The sequence below is a fragment of the Armigeres subalbatus genome, chromosome 2 (assembly GCF_024139115.2).
Source record: "Armigeres subalbatus isolate Guangzhou_Male chromosome 2, GZ_Asu_2, whole genome shotgun sequence".
Classification (NCBI taxonomy): Eukaryota; Metazoa; Arthropoda; class Insecta; order Diptera; family Culicidae; genus Armigeres; species Armigeres subalbatus.
In genome coordinates this window covers 270855252-270870987 of record NC_085140.1, presented here as the reverse complement: position 1 = coordinate 270870987, position 15736 = coordinate 270855252, and the positions used below count along the sequence as shown (strand labels likewise).

General features: G+C 41.1%; 1 protein-coding gene across 1 annotated transcript in view; it reads right to left on the bottom strand.

Annotated features, from left to right (window-relative positions):
• Positions 1–15736, bottom strand: part of LOC134212219 (diencephalon/mesencephalon homeobox protein 1) — a 119227-nt gene that overhangs the window by 28231 nt on the left and 75260 nt on the right. The window contains exons 3-4 of the mRNA XM_062689881.1: positions 11365–11456; positions 11184–11285 (exon numbers count right to left, since the gene is read on the bottom strand). Coding sequence (XP_062545865.1) covers positions 11184–11285; positions 11365–11456 — 194 coding nt within the window. The remainder of the gene's footprint in view (positions 1–11183; positions 11286–11364; positions 11457–15736) is intronic.

The following is a 15736-nucleotide window of genomic DNA, read 5'->3' as shown; positions in this document are numbered from 1 at the left end:
TATCCATTTTGCGAAATATGTTTCATTTTTTCATGGAAAATGGTTTCGAATTACCACAGGACATTGTTTCGAATTTTCACGGGAAATTTTTTCGAACTTCTACGAGGAAATATTTCAAATTTCAAAGGGTAATTCTTTCGTATTTCCGCTGGAAATTGTTTCGGATTCTCACGGATTATTCTTTCATATTTCCACGGGAATTAGTTTCGAATTTCTTTTTAAAACTTTATTTAGGTGTTTTTATTTCTTCGTGACTTCCTATAGATTACTTTCTCACCTAAACAACCATTGCTTTCTCGTGGCGGAGAGGATTACCCGGTCTCTCCCAGCAATGCAATGTGTTTCGAACTTATTTTTCTCTGCTAATCCTAAATGGACTGTGAAGACGTGACCGGCATCGTTATTGGTATTGAATTAATGAATCTCCAAAGCATGTTTAGTGAGAACAGTTTTCTAAATTCCAAAGAAAGCTATTCAATTGGTGAGCTGTACATATTGGTTGTTTCTCGGCCAATTATGACTAGCAACTACGAAGTGTACAGTTAATCAAGCAAAAATAAACTAAGCAAATTATCATCAGCTCGACCTATGTCCCTTCCGTCCGTATATCGCTTACAACAAAATAACATTTTCGTCCGAAATTTTTTTTTTCTTAAACACGTATAGGCCGATTGAAATTCGGCTTAATGATTTTCGGTTCAACGTGTTTTTCCGCCAAGTAGCATTTGAACAAATGGTTTTCCGCTGACGGAAAAGGCCATGTGTCCGAAAGCCATGAGGCCGAATGTTGTTTGGTCAAATATGTTTAGTTGAAAATGTCGTTCGGCCGAAATGGTCCTTTGACCGAAGAGATTATTTAGCTAAAATGCCCTAACAGGTCGTTTAGTCGAATGTGGCTAAAAATGTCATTTCGCTGAAAAGTTCGTTAGGCAGCCAGGGCTTTTTGGCTGAATGTGTACACATTCTTGACCATATTATACTTTCAGCTGCCTGTTCTGCCAAATGGTCATTTCTGACAAACGATCATTTCGACCAAACGGCATTTTCAGCCAAATGACCTATTCGACCAAACGACCTGTTAGGGCAAACGCCAAATTACGTTTCCTTTGGAATATCCGTAGGGGTGAGTGGGTACTATGGCTGCCGATGAATCGAAGAACGAAGAATAAAAATTAGAAGGGTTGCTCGACGTAAACTACGTAAAACTTCTTAGTGCAATGAGAATCGTAATATCATATGAATTTTAGGTTGTTTACTTGCCACAATCGCGAATTCAATCAAAAATTATCATAATCTTTTCTCAGCATAAACATTTTTCTCAATCACCACCGACGACTATCACAGATGATACTTGAACCGCTGCCTTCGCTGACATCGTCTCTAGTCAATTAAAAAAGCTGCTCTCCCGCGCGCGTTTGCGGTTTGCTTAAAATCATCGTGCGGTTGTCATCAGCATTGGCAGCGTTCAAAAGAATTTGTTTAAAAAAGTCAGTAGAACAGGTTTGTCCACAGCCAGTAAAAATGAGAGCCAAAATTGCACTTGCACAGTTCTGCTGAAAAATTCCTCTTAATGCCTTTTCCCAGACACTAACAGCAACAAAACTAACGTAAGAACATTGCGAGAAAATTTCATTGGTGCGACAATTTCCAATACAGCAAACAAAAACTTCTACTTTATAAAATGATGATCCCGAAAAGGACCGATTAAGTGCGCCATTCACTATCAGTACGCGAGAAAATTTCGCTTCAATATTGCTCCCACCGACGACGAGATTTCTGCAGCAACCACCGCAGACGACGGCCGAACGATTAATTACAGCAAACTTGATCTGCAGCATCCGTCAATTACACGAGCGAACACCACTGATACTGGGACCGCTCTCCGAAGAATCTTGAACTGACTGGCTCGCGCGCGCGGTAAAGTAGCTTTCTTGTATCTTTTGAAGTAAGCTCATTAGCTCCGCCCCTTCGTTATTAGTAATGAGTGCACATAAAATTTGCACCCACAAAGAACAACAAAGGGGCTGGGCATCGGGCTCACTAAATTGAATACAAGAAAGCAGCTTTCCCGCGCGCGCGAGCCCTTTTGTTCGAGATTCCTTGAAGAGCGGTCCCTGCATCGGCATCAGTGGCAGTCGTCGGAGTCTGTCACCATGAGAATGTGCTTCGTAATGTGGTGAAACTTCTCTCAATATTAAACTTGCTCTTGTATGTATTACGCATTTGTTTTTATTTATACTTATGACATTTCGTCCTGAATCGTTCGACGACAAATGAACAAAAAACGATGCCTAGCAGAATAGAAAAGGGAAATTCAATTATATTTGAAGTTTGTGAGTTTTCGGGACAGCAGGTACTATGTGCTTGACAAACCGCCCTCTTGTCACTGCAAGTTGTGGGGATTGTTAAGGATGGGATTGGGTTTAAAAATGAGCTCTGTTCAACTACCTACATTGTATCCTCAAGTAGGCTCTACTAAAGGAACCGTCTGCCGCTTAAAGTACGCTAGCCCAAGTCTTGGTGTTGGGTGGGACTTGACTCAATAGCCCGGGCCTGACAAGAGGTGACAGGCCCAACAAGTCGCCTGTAAAACCAATCGATACTAACTGAGATATACCACGCGTAAAAACCGACTCCAGCGTACATGGGCACCTCAAAAGAAAAGTATGTATAATGCGTTTCGGGCTAGTTGACTCCTCGGCCAGATACTGATTATTAAACTTTTCATATCTGTGTATGTCAAATCATTGAATTTCTCAGCAGCAGATTTGTTGTTATGTCCATTCAACGCACACTATGTGAGATTTGTTCTATGCGGGGATTTCCCTCTGCGCGTTATTTCCGCGAAGCTATCCAAATTTTTCTTTTTCTCCGTAATAATAGTGGATTGAGAAAAATATGATATGAGAAGTGAAATATTCTCGCAAGATTCGAACAATCGGTTGGTTGCTGTTAGTAGTTGTAAATGCTAAACAAGAGTTGATTTGAACTGTATTTTCTTTGAAGAGACATACATGATTGCATCGTTATCGATCCCAACAGCATCAGTGATGGCCGTCGGCAAAGGTGAAGAAAATTTATTAGCATTGGTAGCTGCTGCAGCCATTTAGCGGTAGGAAATGAAATTCTCTTCAGATTTGGATAATCGTTTGGTTGCTGTCAGTGGTTGTAAAGACGCATCAAGACGCGTATATCGCTTCCTTTCATGATCCCCATTTTGATCGAGATAGTTGATTTGGGACGAATTGCCTCTTCAAATTGAAAGTTGCAATTATGGGGTCGGTAGTGGTGCCAGCAACATAAAAGTTGTCCGTCGCTATCGTCTGTAACCATTCAGCAGTATGAAGAGAAATCTTTTCGCAAATATAGCATCACAATCAAACTCGGCAAATCAAACCCTTCTCTTTGTATAGTAAATGGTCCTGACAAAAGACCGATTTTTTTAATTGTGCGCCTTTGCAATTACTAACAGCATGTGAGCAACGATTTCACTTGAGTGATGTTCTTACTGACGACGAGTTTTCTTTTTTGGCCGCCATTGTTGGATGAATTTTCACTTTGGTGGACATTTTCGGTAAAACAAATTCTCTTCTGTATATAATGGTGGTCCTAACAAAGGACCGATTAATTTTAATTGTACCACGACCGCTGTCCGATGATTCGTTGCAACGGACGCCGGATGGTTCACGCTCCGTGAAATCTCTATCGTAAATGACGCGCTGCTGCTGCTGCCACGATCGCCATAGACCGAACCGAACGCCAACGCCACCGAGCCGTTGTTACTAGACCGCTACCAGACGGTCCACGCTCTAGCGGAGCGGTCCGCTCGCCGTGAAATCTCGAACGAAAATGACGCGCGCGCGCAAGACACTACTCTTTTTATGCACAGAGAAAATAAAGCGGTGGGCAAAAAGGTGCGTACGTTACAGTAATCTGATGTCCGTGTTGGGCATGCATGAACGGAATTGGTTGGCTCTGAATTTTTTTACCATTTTTTATTTTCAATAGTTTAACGTTGATAATCAATAGTTTTAATACAATTAGCGATTGGTGGAAAGTTTGCGAATTGATTGATATATACATCTTAAAAATCCATCGAAATATGAAGTCGCTATTAACGTTTGAAATCTCACATGATTTCGTGACGGCCTCAATTTGGAAATTTTCATTTTGCACCATGTATCCGAGGCTTCTCCTTAGACGTAGTTTACGTCAAAAGTATTGTAAAGTTAATTACAACATGTGTATTTTACACTCTGAAACTTATCTCGTGCATGAAAAAAAGTAATGGTTAAAATTAGGTATGCGATATTTTTTGTTTGCAGTGCAAATAATCTATTTATTAGATTTACATATTTTCAGATAAATAAATTATTTAACATTTCAAATTCATAACACACGTTTATTCTGGACTTGTGGGCAGCAGGGACTATGTCCAAGGGCTTGACGATCCCTCCCCAGGCCATCTGCGAGTTGTGGGGCTTGCCTAGGGTGTGGTGGGGTTTGACAGTGGGCCCTATTAAACCTCTATAAAAAGCCGCATGTATCCGCAAGTAGGCCCCACCAAAGCGACCGTTTGCCGCTCAAAGCGCACAAGCCCAAGTCCTGGTGTGAGGTGGGACGCTAAACAGCCTTGACACGACGGCCCTCCGACGAGACAGGAGGTTTACCCAGGCCCAATAAGCCGCCTGGAAAACCAATCATTACGAATAATATAAGTGATAATGCGACTCGATATAATCGGCAAAGACCTAGGCGACGAATACAGGATCACGATTGGAAGCTTGGAACATGGAACTGCAAGTCGCTAGGTTTCGCAGGTTGCGACAGGATGATCTACGATGAATTACATCCCCACAACTTCGACGTCGTGACGCTGCAGGAGATTTGCTGGACAGGACAGAAAGTGTGGAAAAGCGGGCATCGAGCGGCTACCTTCCACTAAAGCTGTGGCACCACCAACGAGCTGGGAACCGGCTTCATAGTGCTGGGTAAGATGCGCCATCGTGTGATTGGGTGGCAGCCAATCAACGCAAGGATGTGCAAGCTGAGGATTAAAGGCCGTTTCTTCAACTAAAGCATCATCAACGTGCACTGCCCACACGAAGGGAGACCCGACGACGAGAAAGAAGTGTTCTACGCACAGCTGGAGCAGACATACGATTGATGCCCACTGCGAGACGTCAAAATCGTCATCGGTGACATGAACGCACAGGTAGGAAGAGAGGAAATGTATAGACCGGTCATCGGACCGGATAGTCTGCACACCGTATCGAATGACAACGGCCAACGATGCATAAACTTCGCAGCCTCCCGCGGAATGGTAGTCCGAAGCACCTTATTTCCCCGCAAAAATATCCACAAGGCCACATAGAGATCACCTAACCAAGAAACGGAAAACCAAATCGACCACGTTCTAATCGACAGTAAATTCTTCTCCGACATCACGAACGTCCGCACTTACCGCAGTGCGAATATTGAATCCGACCACTACCTCGTTGCAGTATGCCTACGCTTAAAACTTTCGACGGTGTACAACTTGTGTCGAAGTCGGACGCCGCGGCTTAACATTGGGCGGCTACAAGACGGTAGACTAGCCCAAGAATACGCGCAGCAGCTGGAAGTGGCACCCCCAACGGAAGAGCAGCTAGGCGCAGCGTCTCTTGAAGATGGCTGGAGAGATATTCGATTCGCCATTTGTAGCACCGCAACCGCTGCACTTGGCACGGTGCCTCCGGATCAGAGAAACGACTGGTATGACGGCGAATGTGAGCAGTTAGTAGAAGAGAAGAATGTAGCATGGGCGAGATTGCTGCAACACCGCACGAGGGCGAACGAGGCACGATATAAACAGGCGCGGAACAGACAAAACTCGATTTTCCGGAGGAAAAAGCGCCAGCAGGAAGATCGAGACCGTGAAGAAACGGAGCAACTGTACCGCGCTAATAACACACGAAAGTTCTATGAGAAGTTAAACCGTTCACGTAAGGGCCACGTGCCACCGCCTGATATGTGTACCCGACTAGCACACTTGTCGCATATCAGTCACTGTGACTCATATGCGACCGAATCCAGTCACATTGGGGTTGCTGCAACCAAATCAATCTAAACTGTGTTACTAGGGTAAGGACATAAACGGGAACCTTCTTACGAACGAGCGTGAGGTGATCCAAAGCTGGCGGCAGCACTACGAAGAACACCTGATTGGCGATGTGGCAGACGAAGATGGCGGTATGGTGAAGGACCTGGGAGACCTCCAGGAAATCCAGGGGGAGATTTGCCGGCTGAAAAACAACAAAGCCTCTGGGGTTGACCAACTACCAGGAGAGCTATTTAAACACGGTGGTGAGGCACTGGGTCATTACCAAGATTTGACTGCGTGGTTGGCGACGTGTAGCCATGGACCGAGCCGAATGGAGAAGACTCTTATATACCGCACAGGCCACTTCGGCCGTAGTCTGAATAAATAAATAATAGTTCTTCTGGAGTATTGATTTATGCATTAATTTGTATTCTAAACAGAGACACATTCACAAGACACATGATGCGTCGTGCTTTAAATATCCTGTTAAATGCAACTTATCTTAAGATTTCGCTTGGAAAACTATTGAAAACAATGATTTTTCTTAATAAAATTGACTCCCTTGCACCTATAGTTGTGCAACTGTACCAATAGTGGCGAGTCTCATAAGAAACCAATGGATAGCACCACTATGGGAACCAAAATTATTTTTTACCGCCACTAAAGGAACAGTGTTCTCATAGTGGTGCAAGTAATATTTGGTAATTGTTGATGTTAAATTACATCTATCTCATTTTAGTAAGGGGCCATCCACAAAGTACGTCACACTCCTAGGGGGGAGGGGGGTTCCGAGCAGCGTGACGACTCATATAAAAAAATTAGAGGTTTAATACAAAAAGTGTGACGAAGGGGTCGAAAATCGACGAATTTTGCGTGACGTACTTTATGGATATTCCCTAAGCAAATTTATTAGTTTATTTATTGACTAAGATATTAAAGTTGTAAATTTCCCATAATAATCAATTTTTTAAAAATATTTTCTTTAGTCGATCCTTTAATACCTCCACTATTGGTACCATTACCCTATTCTTTCCACTTAAAACATTTAGTAAAAAGGTGAGCTAATGGAAACAAGACAACAGGTGATTAAGGGAATATCCATTGATTAAGTAACGCAAAAATTGGCCATTTTCAACACCTCCTTTTTGTATGTCGTAACTGAAAATTTTGTAGGGATCGTCATACTTCAGATAACTCTCCCCCCCTTCTAAGCGTTACGTAATTTATGGATGTCCCCTAAACAGTAAATTTTCATATCTGCATAAAGAGTCTATTGTCAAATCTGTTAACATAATCCTTCTCTTGTTGCCAAAACAAAAGTCCGACAAGCAAGCAACCTCCATGCATGATCTGAAAATAATACGACTCAGAAATAATGTGAACATTTCTACATTCCTCAAATAAGTTTCGTTCGACAGTACAAAGTAAGTGGGTCTTAGACGATCCCCACCAGTGCGTAAATAAAGCCAAAATAGCAACCTCTATCATGACGCGAACTCGCACCGGTCGTTGGTAAACGGGTATGGGAAATGTAAACGCAGCCTTCGGTGAATAGCGAGTTGGCAAATTTGACCATCACACGGAAATATAGAGTAAGACGATCCCCACCGATGTGTATCCAAATGAGTGTCTAGTATAGGAACGAAATGCGTTCATATTTTATTTATGCACTTGATCTCGCACCGGTTGTTTCTATCAAAGTTGTTGAAGTGCATTCATGTTTCGCACCTGCGGTGAATTTCCGGTTGCTATTGAGGCAAACACGGAAATAAATAAAATCAGGAAAAAAATATTATTTATTTTCAAATCTTTCAGAACGCGCTCCAACTTTTGTAATATAAATATGTGCGTAATGCATTTAGTGATTATCAGATTAGCTAGACACACATGTGCTAGGTGGCGCTAGCTTATATGCAACAATTTAGTGAGGTGGATATCTCGAGATCTATAAGACTTAGAAACATTTTGTCTTCTACAAAGTTGTTCGGGTAGCCATAACATTTATGATGGAGAATAGTTTAGTTTGGAATTCATACGCATAGCGGCGCTAGTGTATGAGAAATAACCTGTTAGGTTAAATATTTCTAAATCCGTTAGAGTTAGAAAGTGGCCATCTTCTACAAAGTTATCCAAATTATCTGTTAGGTTGGTTATTATGTAAGATTTAAAAGGGTAGTCAAAACCAGAAGTTTAGTTTGAAACCGCAATACTCGTTGGCGCTCGAGTTGAGTCGCATCGAGTCAAGTACGAGACACTGAAGATGGCTTTACTGTAGAAGTCAAAATAAGTATCTGTCAAAGGTACAACCAAGTGGTGGAATTAAATGGAATTGTACGAACTCGTCTTATGATAAGTAACTTAGTAGAATACGGCAATATTCTGAAAATTCCAGATTTTGAGATATTTAACCTATCAGTTTATTTCTTATACACTAGCGCCGCTAAGCGATTGTGTTTAAAACTAAACTTGCTTGCATAATGACGGTTTTCACCACCCGAACAACTTTGTGGAATACGGCAATATTCTAAAAATTTCAGTTTTCGAAATATCTAACCTAGCAGGTTATTTCTTATACACTAGCGCCATCAAGCGGTTATATCTTAAACTAAACCTGCGTTGGTCATAATGGTTTTGACCACCCGAACAACTTTATAGAAGGCGGCAATATCCTAAAAATTCCATATTTTGAGATACCTGACCTATCAGGTTATTTCCAATACACTAGCGCCGTCAAGCGGTTGTATTATTAACTAAACTTGCTTTCGTCATGATGGTTTTAATCATCAGAACAACTTTGTAGAAGGCGGCAATATTCTTAAGATTTTTATTATCGAAATATATAAGCTTTTAGGTTATTTCCTCTATAAGCTTTTAGGTTATAAGCTTTTAGGTTATTTTTTTTTAGTTGTGTAGAACAAGATGTATCATAAGGGGCCCCATACACGCTCCAACATGTTGTACAACTTTGACTCCGCCCCCAGGAAATTTGGTTAAGTCGGAGTAAAGTCGGACCGTCTGTGGGCAAGTTGTACGACTGTTGGACAGTACAACTTTCCCACAGACGATACGACTTTACTCCGACCGAACCAAATTTCCTGGGGGAGGAGTGAAAGTTGTACAACATGTCGGAGCGTGTATGGGGCCCTTAAGAGCCAGTGCTCCCCACATTTGGAGCTTTCTAAAAGAAATTTATCATGGGGTATAACATCTCGAATCAGTTCTCTATCATGACAGCTTGCGAAAAAAGTTTCTTGCGCTATGCTGCATATCGTATATGTATACAGAGATGATAAGTGAGAGACTTGCTCTTTCTCTTTAGGATTCAATCCCTGATTGGAGGTAATCACTTCCCCTTCGATGGGACTTGAACCTGCGGATCGTGGGTGCGAGTCCCATCGAAGGGAAAGTGGTTACTTCCAATACATTTTTCAAATCAAAATCTTCCAGAAAATGTAACAGGTTTTCATGTCATCCCTGCCTATACCCATCCGTCTAAGATTTCTAGAAATCGATTAATTCAATTTGCGGCACGTTTCGTCTACGTTTTCCTTGACATATACGATTTCCTACCCGATCGCAACTAATTTTTCCTCGGCCGGCATGTCGTCGGCCACCGCCGTCATCATTATCCGTCCGGTTTCATCAGGAGGGTGCCAAAATAAAGCAATCGCAATTTGTAACTTGACACCACCGTAAATGGAATCATCCTGGGAATTGAGCATGCCCTTCATCGTCGCCGAGGTGGCTACCGGCTGTTGGGAACACACGTGCTGATACTTCGCTGGCTGTTGCCTTGAACTGCCGCCTCTTTTGGCGTCGTAGCGTAGGTAAGTTTAAACCGCTTCGGAAGGATGGTACAAGTGCCGCTGCGAACAAAACTCGCGAGCCACGCCAAACGGGGTAGGATGAGCTATTAATATTTTAAATGTATCAGGAGGAGGGTTATCACTTGGGAGAGGTCGATGCGGGTGGTAGCTTGCGAAGACGGGCTGCTCTTTTATTTTCATCCTTAGAAGCCAAAAGCCAAAAAGTATAGCATTTCATAATTTCAGCTCATGTTTTATGGATCCTTGCACAGAATTTTGATGTGGCTATGAGCGTGCACTTGTCTTACCTACCGCGTAAATAATCGTAATTTCATAAATATTTTGTAGGAGGGAGAGCGCAATGCAACGAGAATAAATATGGAGTAAAATAGGTTAAGACATTAAGTTTCAAGCGATCCCACTTTCAAATGGTCGGTAGTAAGATATGTGAGTGTTAAGGGTTAGGGACGAGTAGGGTGGCGAGCTCAAATTAAGTTTCAATAAGCCAACATTGTCTTTAGGCAATTTACCAAATATTATTCCCAACTTCATCATGCTAAACAGTATCATGCCAAACAGCCTTCCTTCGAACGAGAAACATTGTCAACGGAGAAAAAGTTTGCCACGAAAGGGACGGATACAAAAGTTCAACCCATCGTCGAGAAAATTACCCATTCCATTTCCAACTTTGCTCTTTCTACCGCCGATTTCCACGAGATAAGTGGAACAAGTTGCTGTCGATGAATGGCTGACCGATAAAACCTACTCTTTGCCAAACCTGTATACGGAACAGGAAAAACTGTTACGACAAGCGCCCATGATGTCGAAGCCGCTCAGAGTAGAGAAGAGCCGCAAGGGCGCGCCGCTGGCAACCGAGACCCCAATCTAACCTCGATAGCGTTCAAACTTACATAACCTTGTCATCATCGCATTATCGGATTAGAGGATTGCGACGTTATTAAATTTGACTCTCTTCGTTTGCCGTCTGTTTTGCGGCCGATGCATGTCCGTTCGAGTTGCGGACATTCGGTCAATATTGAATTTGGTCGCAGGATTTTCTTTTCATCGTTTGCAGTCTTCCGAGTTTCCCTCTCTGTGTCATATGAAGTTTCCCGCACTCGGGTTCGAATAGTGCAGGATTTCCTAACATATGTGTGTGTTTGCATGCCTTCAGGACTTATCGTCTGGTAGTTTTTTTTTGTATTTTTTGTGTCGTAGAATTTGGAATTGGATTTAGTGGTTTTTGTGTGATGGATTTTATTTTTCCTGATCCATTGGATGGAGTCTGAACTTACCTGCACCCTTGCTTCGGTGAGGTTGATTTTCATTGCTAAATCCTCTCGGGTGAAAACATCTGGGTAGTGGGTTTGGGCAAAGGCAGTCTCGAGTTCTTCTAGCTGTGAAACCAAATGAGTAGGAATTAAATTAGAGGTGATTTCATTCATTTGTCTTTGATAATTGTTTATCGAATATTACCTGTTGTAATGTAAAAGTGGTCCTATTTCTGCGTTGTTTTCGCCGTACGAAACTTTCATCATGTATGGCGGGATGGTAAGAGTAGCTTGTGTCTGTAAGAAAAACAAAAAAAAACATTAGTCAATGATGAGTTATACCAACTTGGGAATTATTGGAAGTCATCTTAGCCGGGAGCCTAAGATGGGTGCTTCATCTACAAAAGGCTATCGCCCCATCAGATTTATCTCAGGGGTTTTTAAGCTGCTTGAAAAGGTAATTCATCGCCGGCTACTTGAGTCTGCCGAAAGTCACAATGCCTTGCTTGAGGAACAGATTGATTTCCGACTCAGTGAAGTGTACACTCTCTTACTGGTTATACCAACATTGTCAAACGGAACAAATGTATCTCCAAAACGATATCAATGCAGACGTCTCGATATGGAATAAAATGCTTATGAAAAGAACGTTTGCTTAGGAGTCGCTCAATAATTACGTAAGCATTTTTCTTGGCTTTTTGGACCCCTCTCCTCCCCTTGTAAGATTTTTCCCATACAAATTATTTTTTTGTTTATATGAAGAGTTAGAAAATGACAGATCACCTCTCCCCTATATGTGTTTACGTAATTATTGAACGACCCCTTATGTCAGAAGCCTCCAGAGGCAAAAAAAAACACAAAATAATAGCATGCAATGGCAACTTGAAAGAATATTTTTCTAGCTTCGATATCAGTTCTGATTATGTACGCTGTCAAAAAATATTCAGGGTGGCCCACAATTGGGGCCGGCCCACAATCGGAGACATTCTCCTACTGTTTAATTTTGAACATACCAGGAAAGGTAATCTATCACTGGTAGGTGAATTTGCACCTGCAGATACGTTCCAAAACTGTTTTTTACTATGTTTTTTTGCAACATAGCAAAACCTACCAGAAAACGCCGAAAGGGGTCAATCAAAAATAACGTCACAAGTTTTAGGGGAGGAGGGGATCTAAGATTGTGTGCCAGCACATATACTAGGTATACAAAAAAGCGTGACAGAGGGGACAGGGGGGGTCTAGAAATCTCTAAAAGTAGTGGACGTCAGTAGTAGTGAATCGCCGCAAATATAATTTTGGCCAGGATTGTTGTCTAAATAGTTACTCCTTAGTGCAACGTCCAAAATCTATATTTTACCAGGAACGCGATTTCTAGAGAATACGGCACATCAATATTCTATCACTTGGCTAAATCGACGATCTCCTAGTGCTTGGCGTATTATTTGAAACTAGTTACGGCCCTCGGGGGTCTGCCACACAGCAGACGGATAGTCACGGAAGCGTATTTCAAGAAGAAAAAGTTTTCCAAGACTTATCCAGGTCAACAGAGAGGAATTTCCTGGGGAAATTCAAGATAGTTTAATGCTGAAATTCTGACTTTTACTCCAGTGAAATCCAGTCAGTTCGTCATTTTTAGCGTAGCCAACACCAACACCAGCATAAAATAACGTAAGTCAAAATTGGAACAGTTTAACATCGTAAAACATCCATTGTCAGCCTTGATCAATAAGTATAATTTTAATCAGGGACTTGGGTGCAACTTGGGTGACTAATGAGTTTTATTGATTAAAAACTTATTCTGAACGATCAACAAAGGGAAATGAAAGAAGGAAGAATAAAACAGTAGAAGGGAAAAGGAAGAATAAAGGATGTAGACAGAAGAATGAATATGGAATAGAGGGAAGAACAGAGAATAAAGATGGAAGAATGAAGAAAGAAGAAGGGCGAGAAAATGGAATATGGAAAATAAAAGAAGGATAAAAGAAGAGAAAAAGGAAGAAGGAAGAAAGAATGAGGTAGAAGGTAGAAGAAAGAAAGAAAAAGGAAGAAATAAGAAGTAATAAGGAACAATGGTTAAGGGGCCCTCCTTAGCTGTGCGGTAAGATGCGCGGCTACAAAGCAAGACCATGCTGAGGGTGGCTGGGTTCGATTCCCGGTACCGGTCTATTTTTGGATTGGAAATTGTCTCGACTTCCCTGGGCATACAAGTACCATCTTTTTAGCCTCATGATATACGAATGCAGAAATGGTAACTCGGCTTAGAAACCTTGCTGTTAATAACTGTGGAAGTGCTTAATGAACACTAAGCTGCAAGGCGCAATGTCCCAGTAGGGGATGTAATGCCAATGAAGAAGAAAGGAAAAATGAATAAGGAAGAAGGAAGAAGGAACAAGTTAGAAGTTAGAAGGAAGAAGAAAAAATGTAGAAGGCAAGAAGTAAGTAGGAAGAACAAAGATGAAAGAGGAAAAATCAAAGAAGGAAGAATGAAGCAAGATGAAGGTAGAATAAAGAAGTGAGAAGGAAGAACAGATCATTTCTCATTTCTCACTTATCACTTCCTACAACCTTTCGGCATAATGACCTTTTAACCTAATGACCATTCGTCCTAATGGCCTGATACTGTTTGTGTTATGTTAATCGACTATTTTTTGTCAGAATAGTGGCGATGTGAGTCTCCAGCCACCGTTGCATCCATGCGGGATTCTGTACATTAGATTGTGGACGTCTTTCTTGCAGCGATGCCAGATTGCTTCAACATCAATTCCGCAGATTCGCTCAAAAATAGATAAACTAATAAATTTATTAACAAAAATGAGATTGATGTCATTTAACATCAACAACCTCAAAATATTGCTAGCACCACTAATGGGTACACTGTTCCTTTAGTGGCGGTAAAAAATAATTTTTGTTCCCATAGTGGTGCTCGCCACTATTGGTACAGTTGCACCACTACACTATGGGGCGGCTCCATACAAGTAGGTGGCCGAAAATATTTTCATTTCATTTCTGCAATATTTCACACTTATATCGTAGATTATTGTCTAAAAGATGTGAAATACTTGTTTTGCAGGTCGTTATTACTTCTAAGGTCTCCAAACTCCCTGGAATACAGACCTTTGATCTCTATGGAATATATCCCTTTTATCTACGAATGTCTCATGTACACAGCAGTCTATAGATGTGTATTTTATTGCAGCGCAGACCTGTAGAGTTCAGGCTCTTAACCCGTAAAACAAGTAAAGGGAATACAATATAAAGCGGAGGAGAACATATCGCTTTCATTTTTTGTATCACTTTGTAAGTCCGAAATCTCGCAGGATTTTTTTATGTGTTTGTTCGTACACATATTTACTCATATCACAATCGAGAAAATATTCAAAAGTTTCTTCATCGGACATCATTCCATGAGAATCACTTAGAGTAGTGTACATTCTGGAAGCGTGATCTCGGTTTTTTAAAATATGGCCTATCACTTTCACCATACTTCTTTCGTATCACTTCTGTTGTAGGCAGTTCTTCTTGCTCCCAGTAGCGCTTTTTCTATGGTATCCTCTCTTGGATCCATTAGCTCGTCATTAATTCTTTTGCGCTTCGTACGCTCACTTAAATCCTCAAAATTTTTTGATGGCCTTCCACGAGATGTTGAAGCCACTGGCTCTGGCTCGGCATGATAAAATTCTTCCAATTCAAATTCTGTGTCAAGCCATTCCTCATTATATGAGTCAAAGTAAGTTTTGGACCAGGATGCGGCCTGCCATTTTTTTTTTCAAATTTCAAATGCAGATTTTTCAATTTTGTATGTCGGAGTTGACTGTTTTTTTTTTTGTTTATTCACAGCGAAGCTTTGACAGATATATTCTAAAGCTTTTACAACACGATCTATCTGACGTCCCTCGTGAGCTCAAAATACTTCAATGAGTTGCCTATAATTTATGCTTCACCAAACACTAAGTACAAACTCTTCACGCGATTTACTTTCGCAATCACAGCTCACGATTCACTCAGATAGACATTCATAAATGTTCTGTTTATTTATTTCACCTAGGTACATACCAATAATTATCGAAAGATGTCCTTAGGTACAGACATTTTTGCTTCTTGTATTCACATATTCGATTTTAATTAATATCAAAATTTTACTTTTTATGAAATAATTTCAAATGAAGCCTAGAGTATTTTCGTAACCCTCAAGAGTATATTGTATTTTTTTTTCATATTTATTTGCTTGATACTTGATAGATAATGAGTTGCCTCCTCTTGGTGAGCCTACGCCAAATGGAGTATCATATAGCTGCATAAGCTATCGTGTACACGGCCTACCACGAAGCCTACGACACTTTTCGTGTTATCTACTATCTCTATTTTAACTGTTCTTGATGCTCTTTTGGTATATGCATGGGATTTGTATTCAGCCCATCACAGTCTGCCGTGTATTATGAGAATAATTACATTTAATGTTTCAAAATTAATGACTTTTTTTCGAAAAAGTGATCGGAATCGCAGATTTGCAGCCATAAGCAGCTGGAATTTGTTTTAATGCCTTCTGGGAGGTCCAAAGAAAGTCGTAGTGGTAGTCG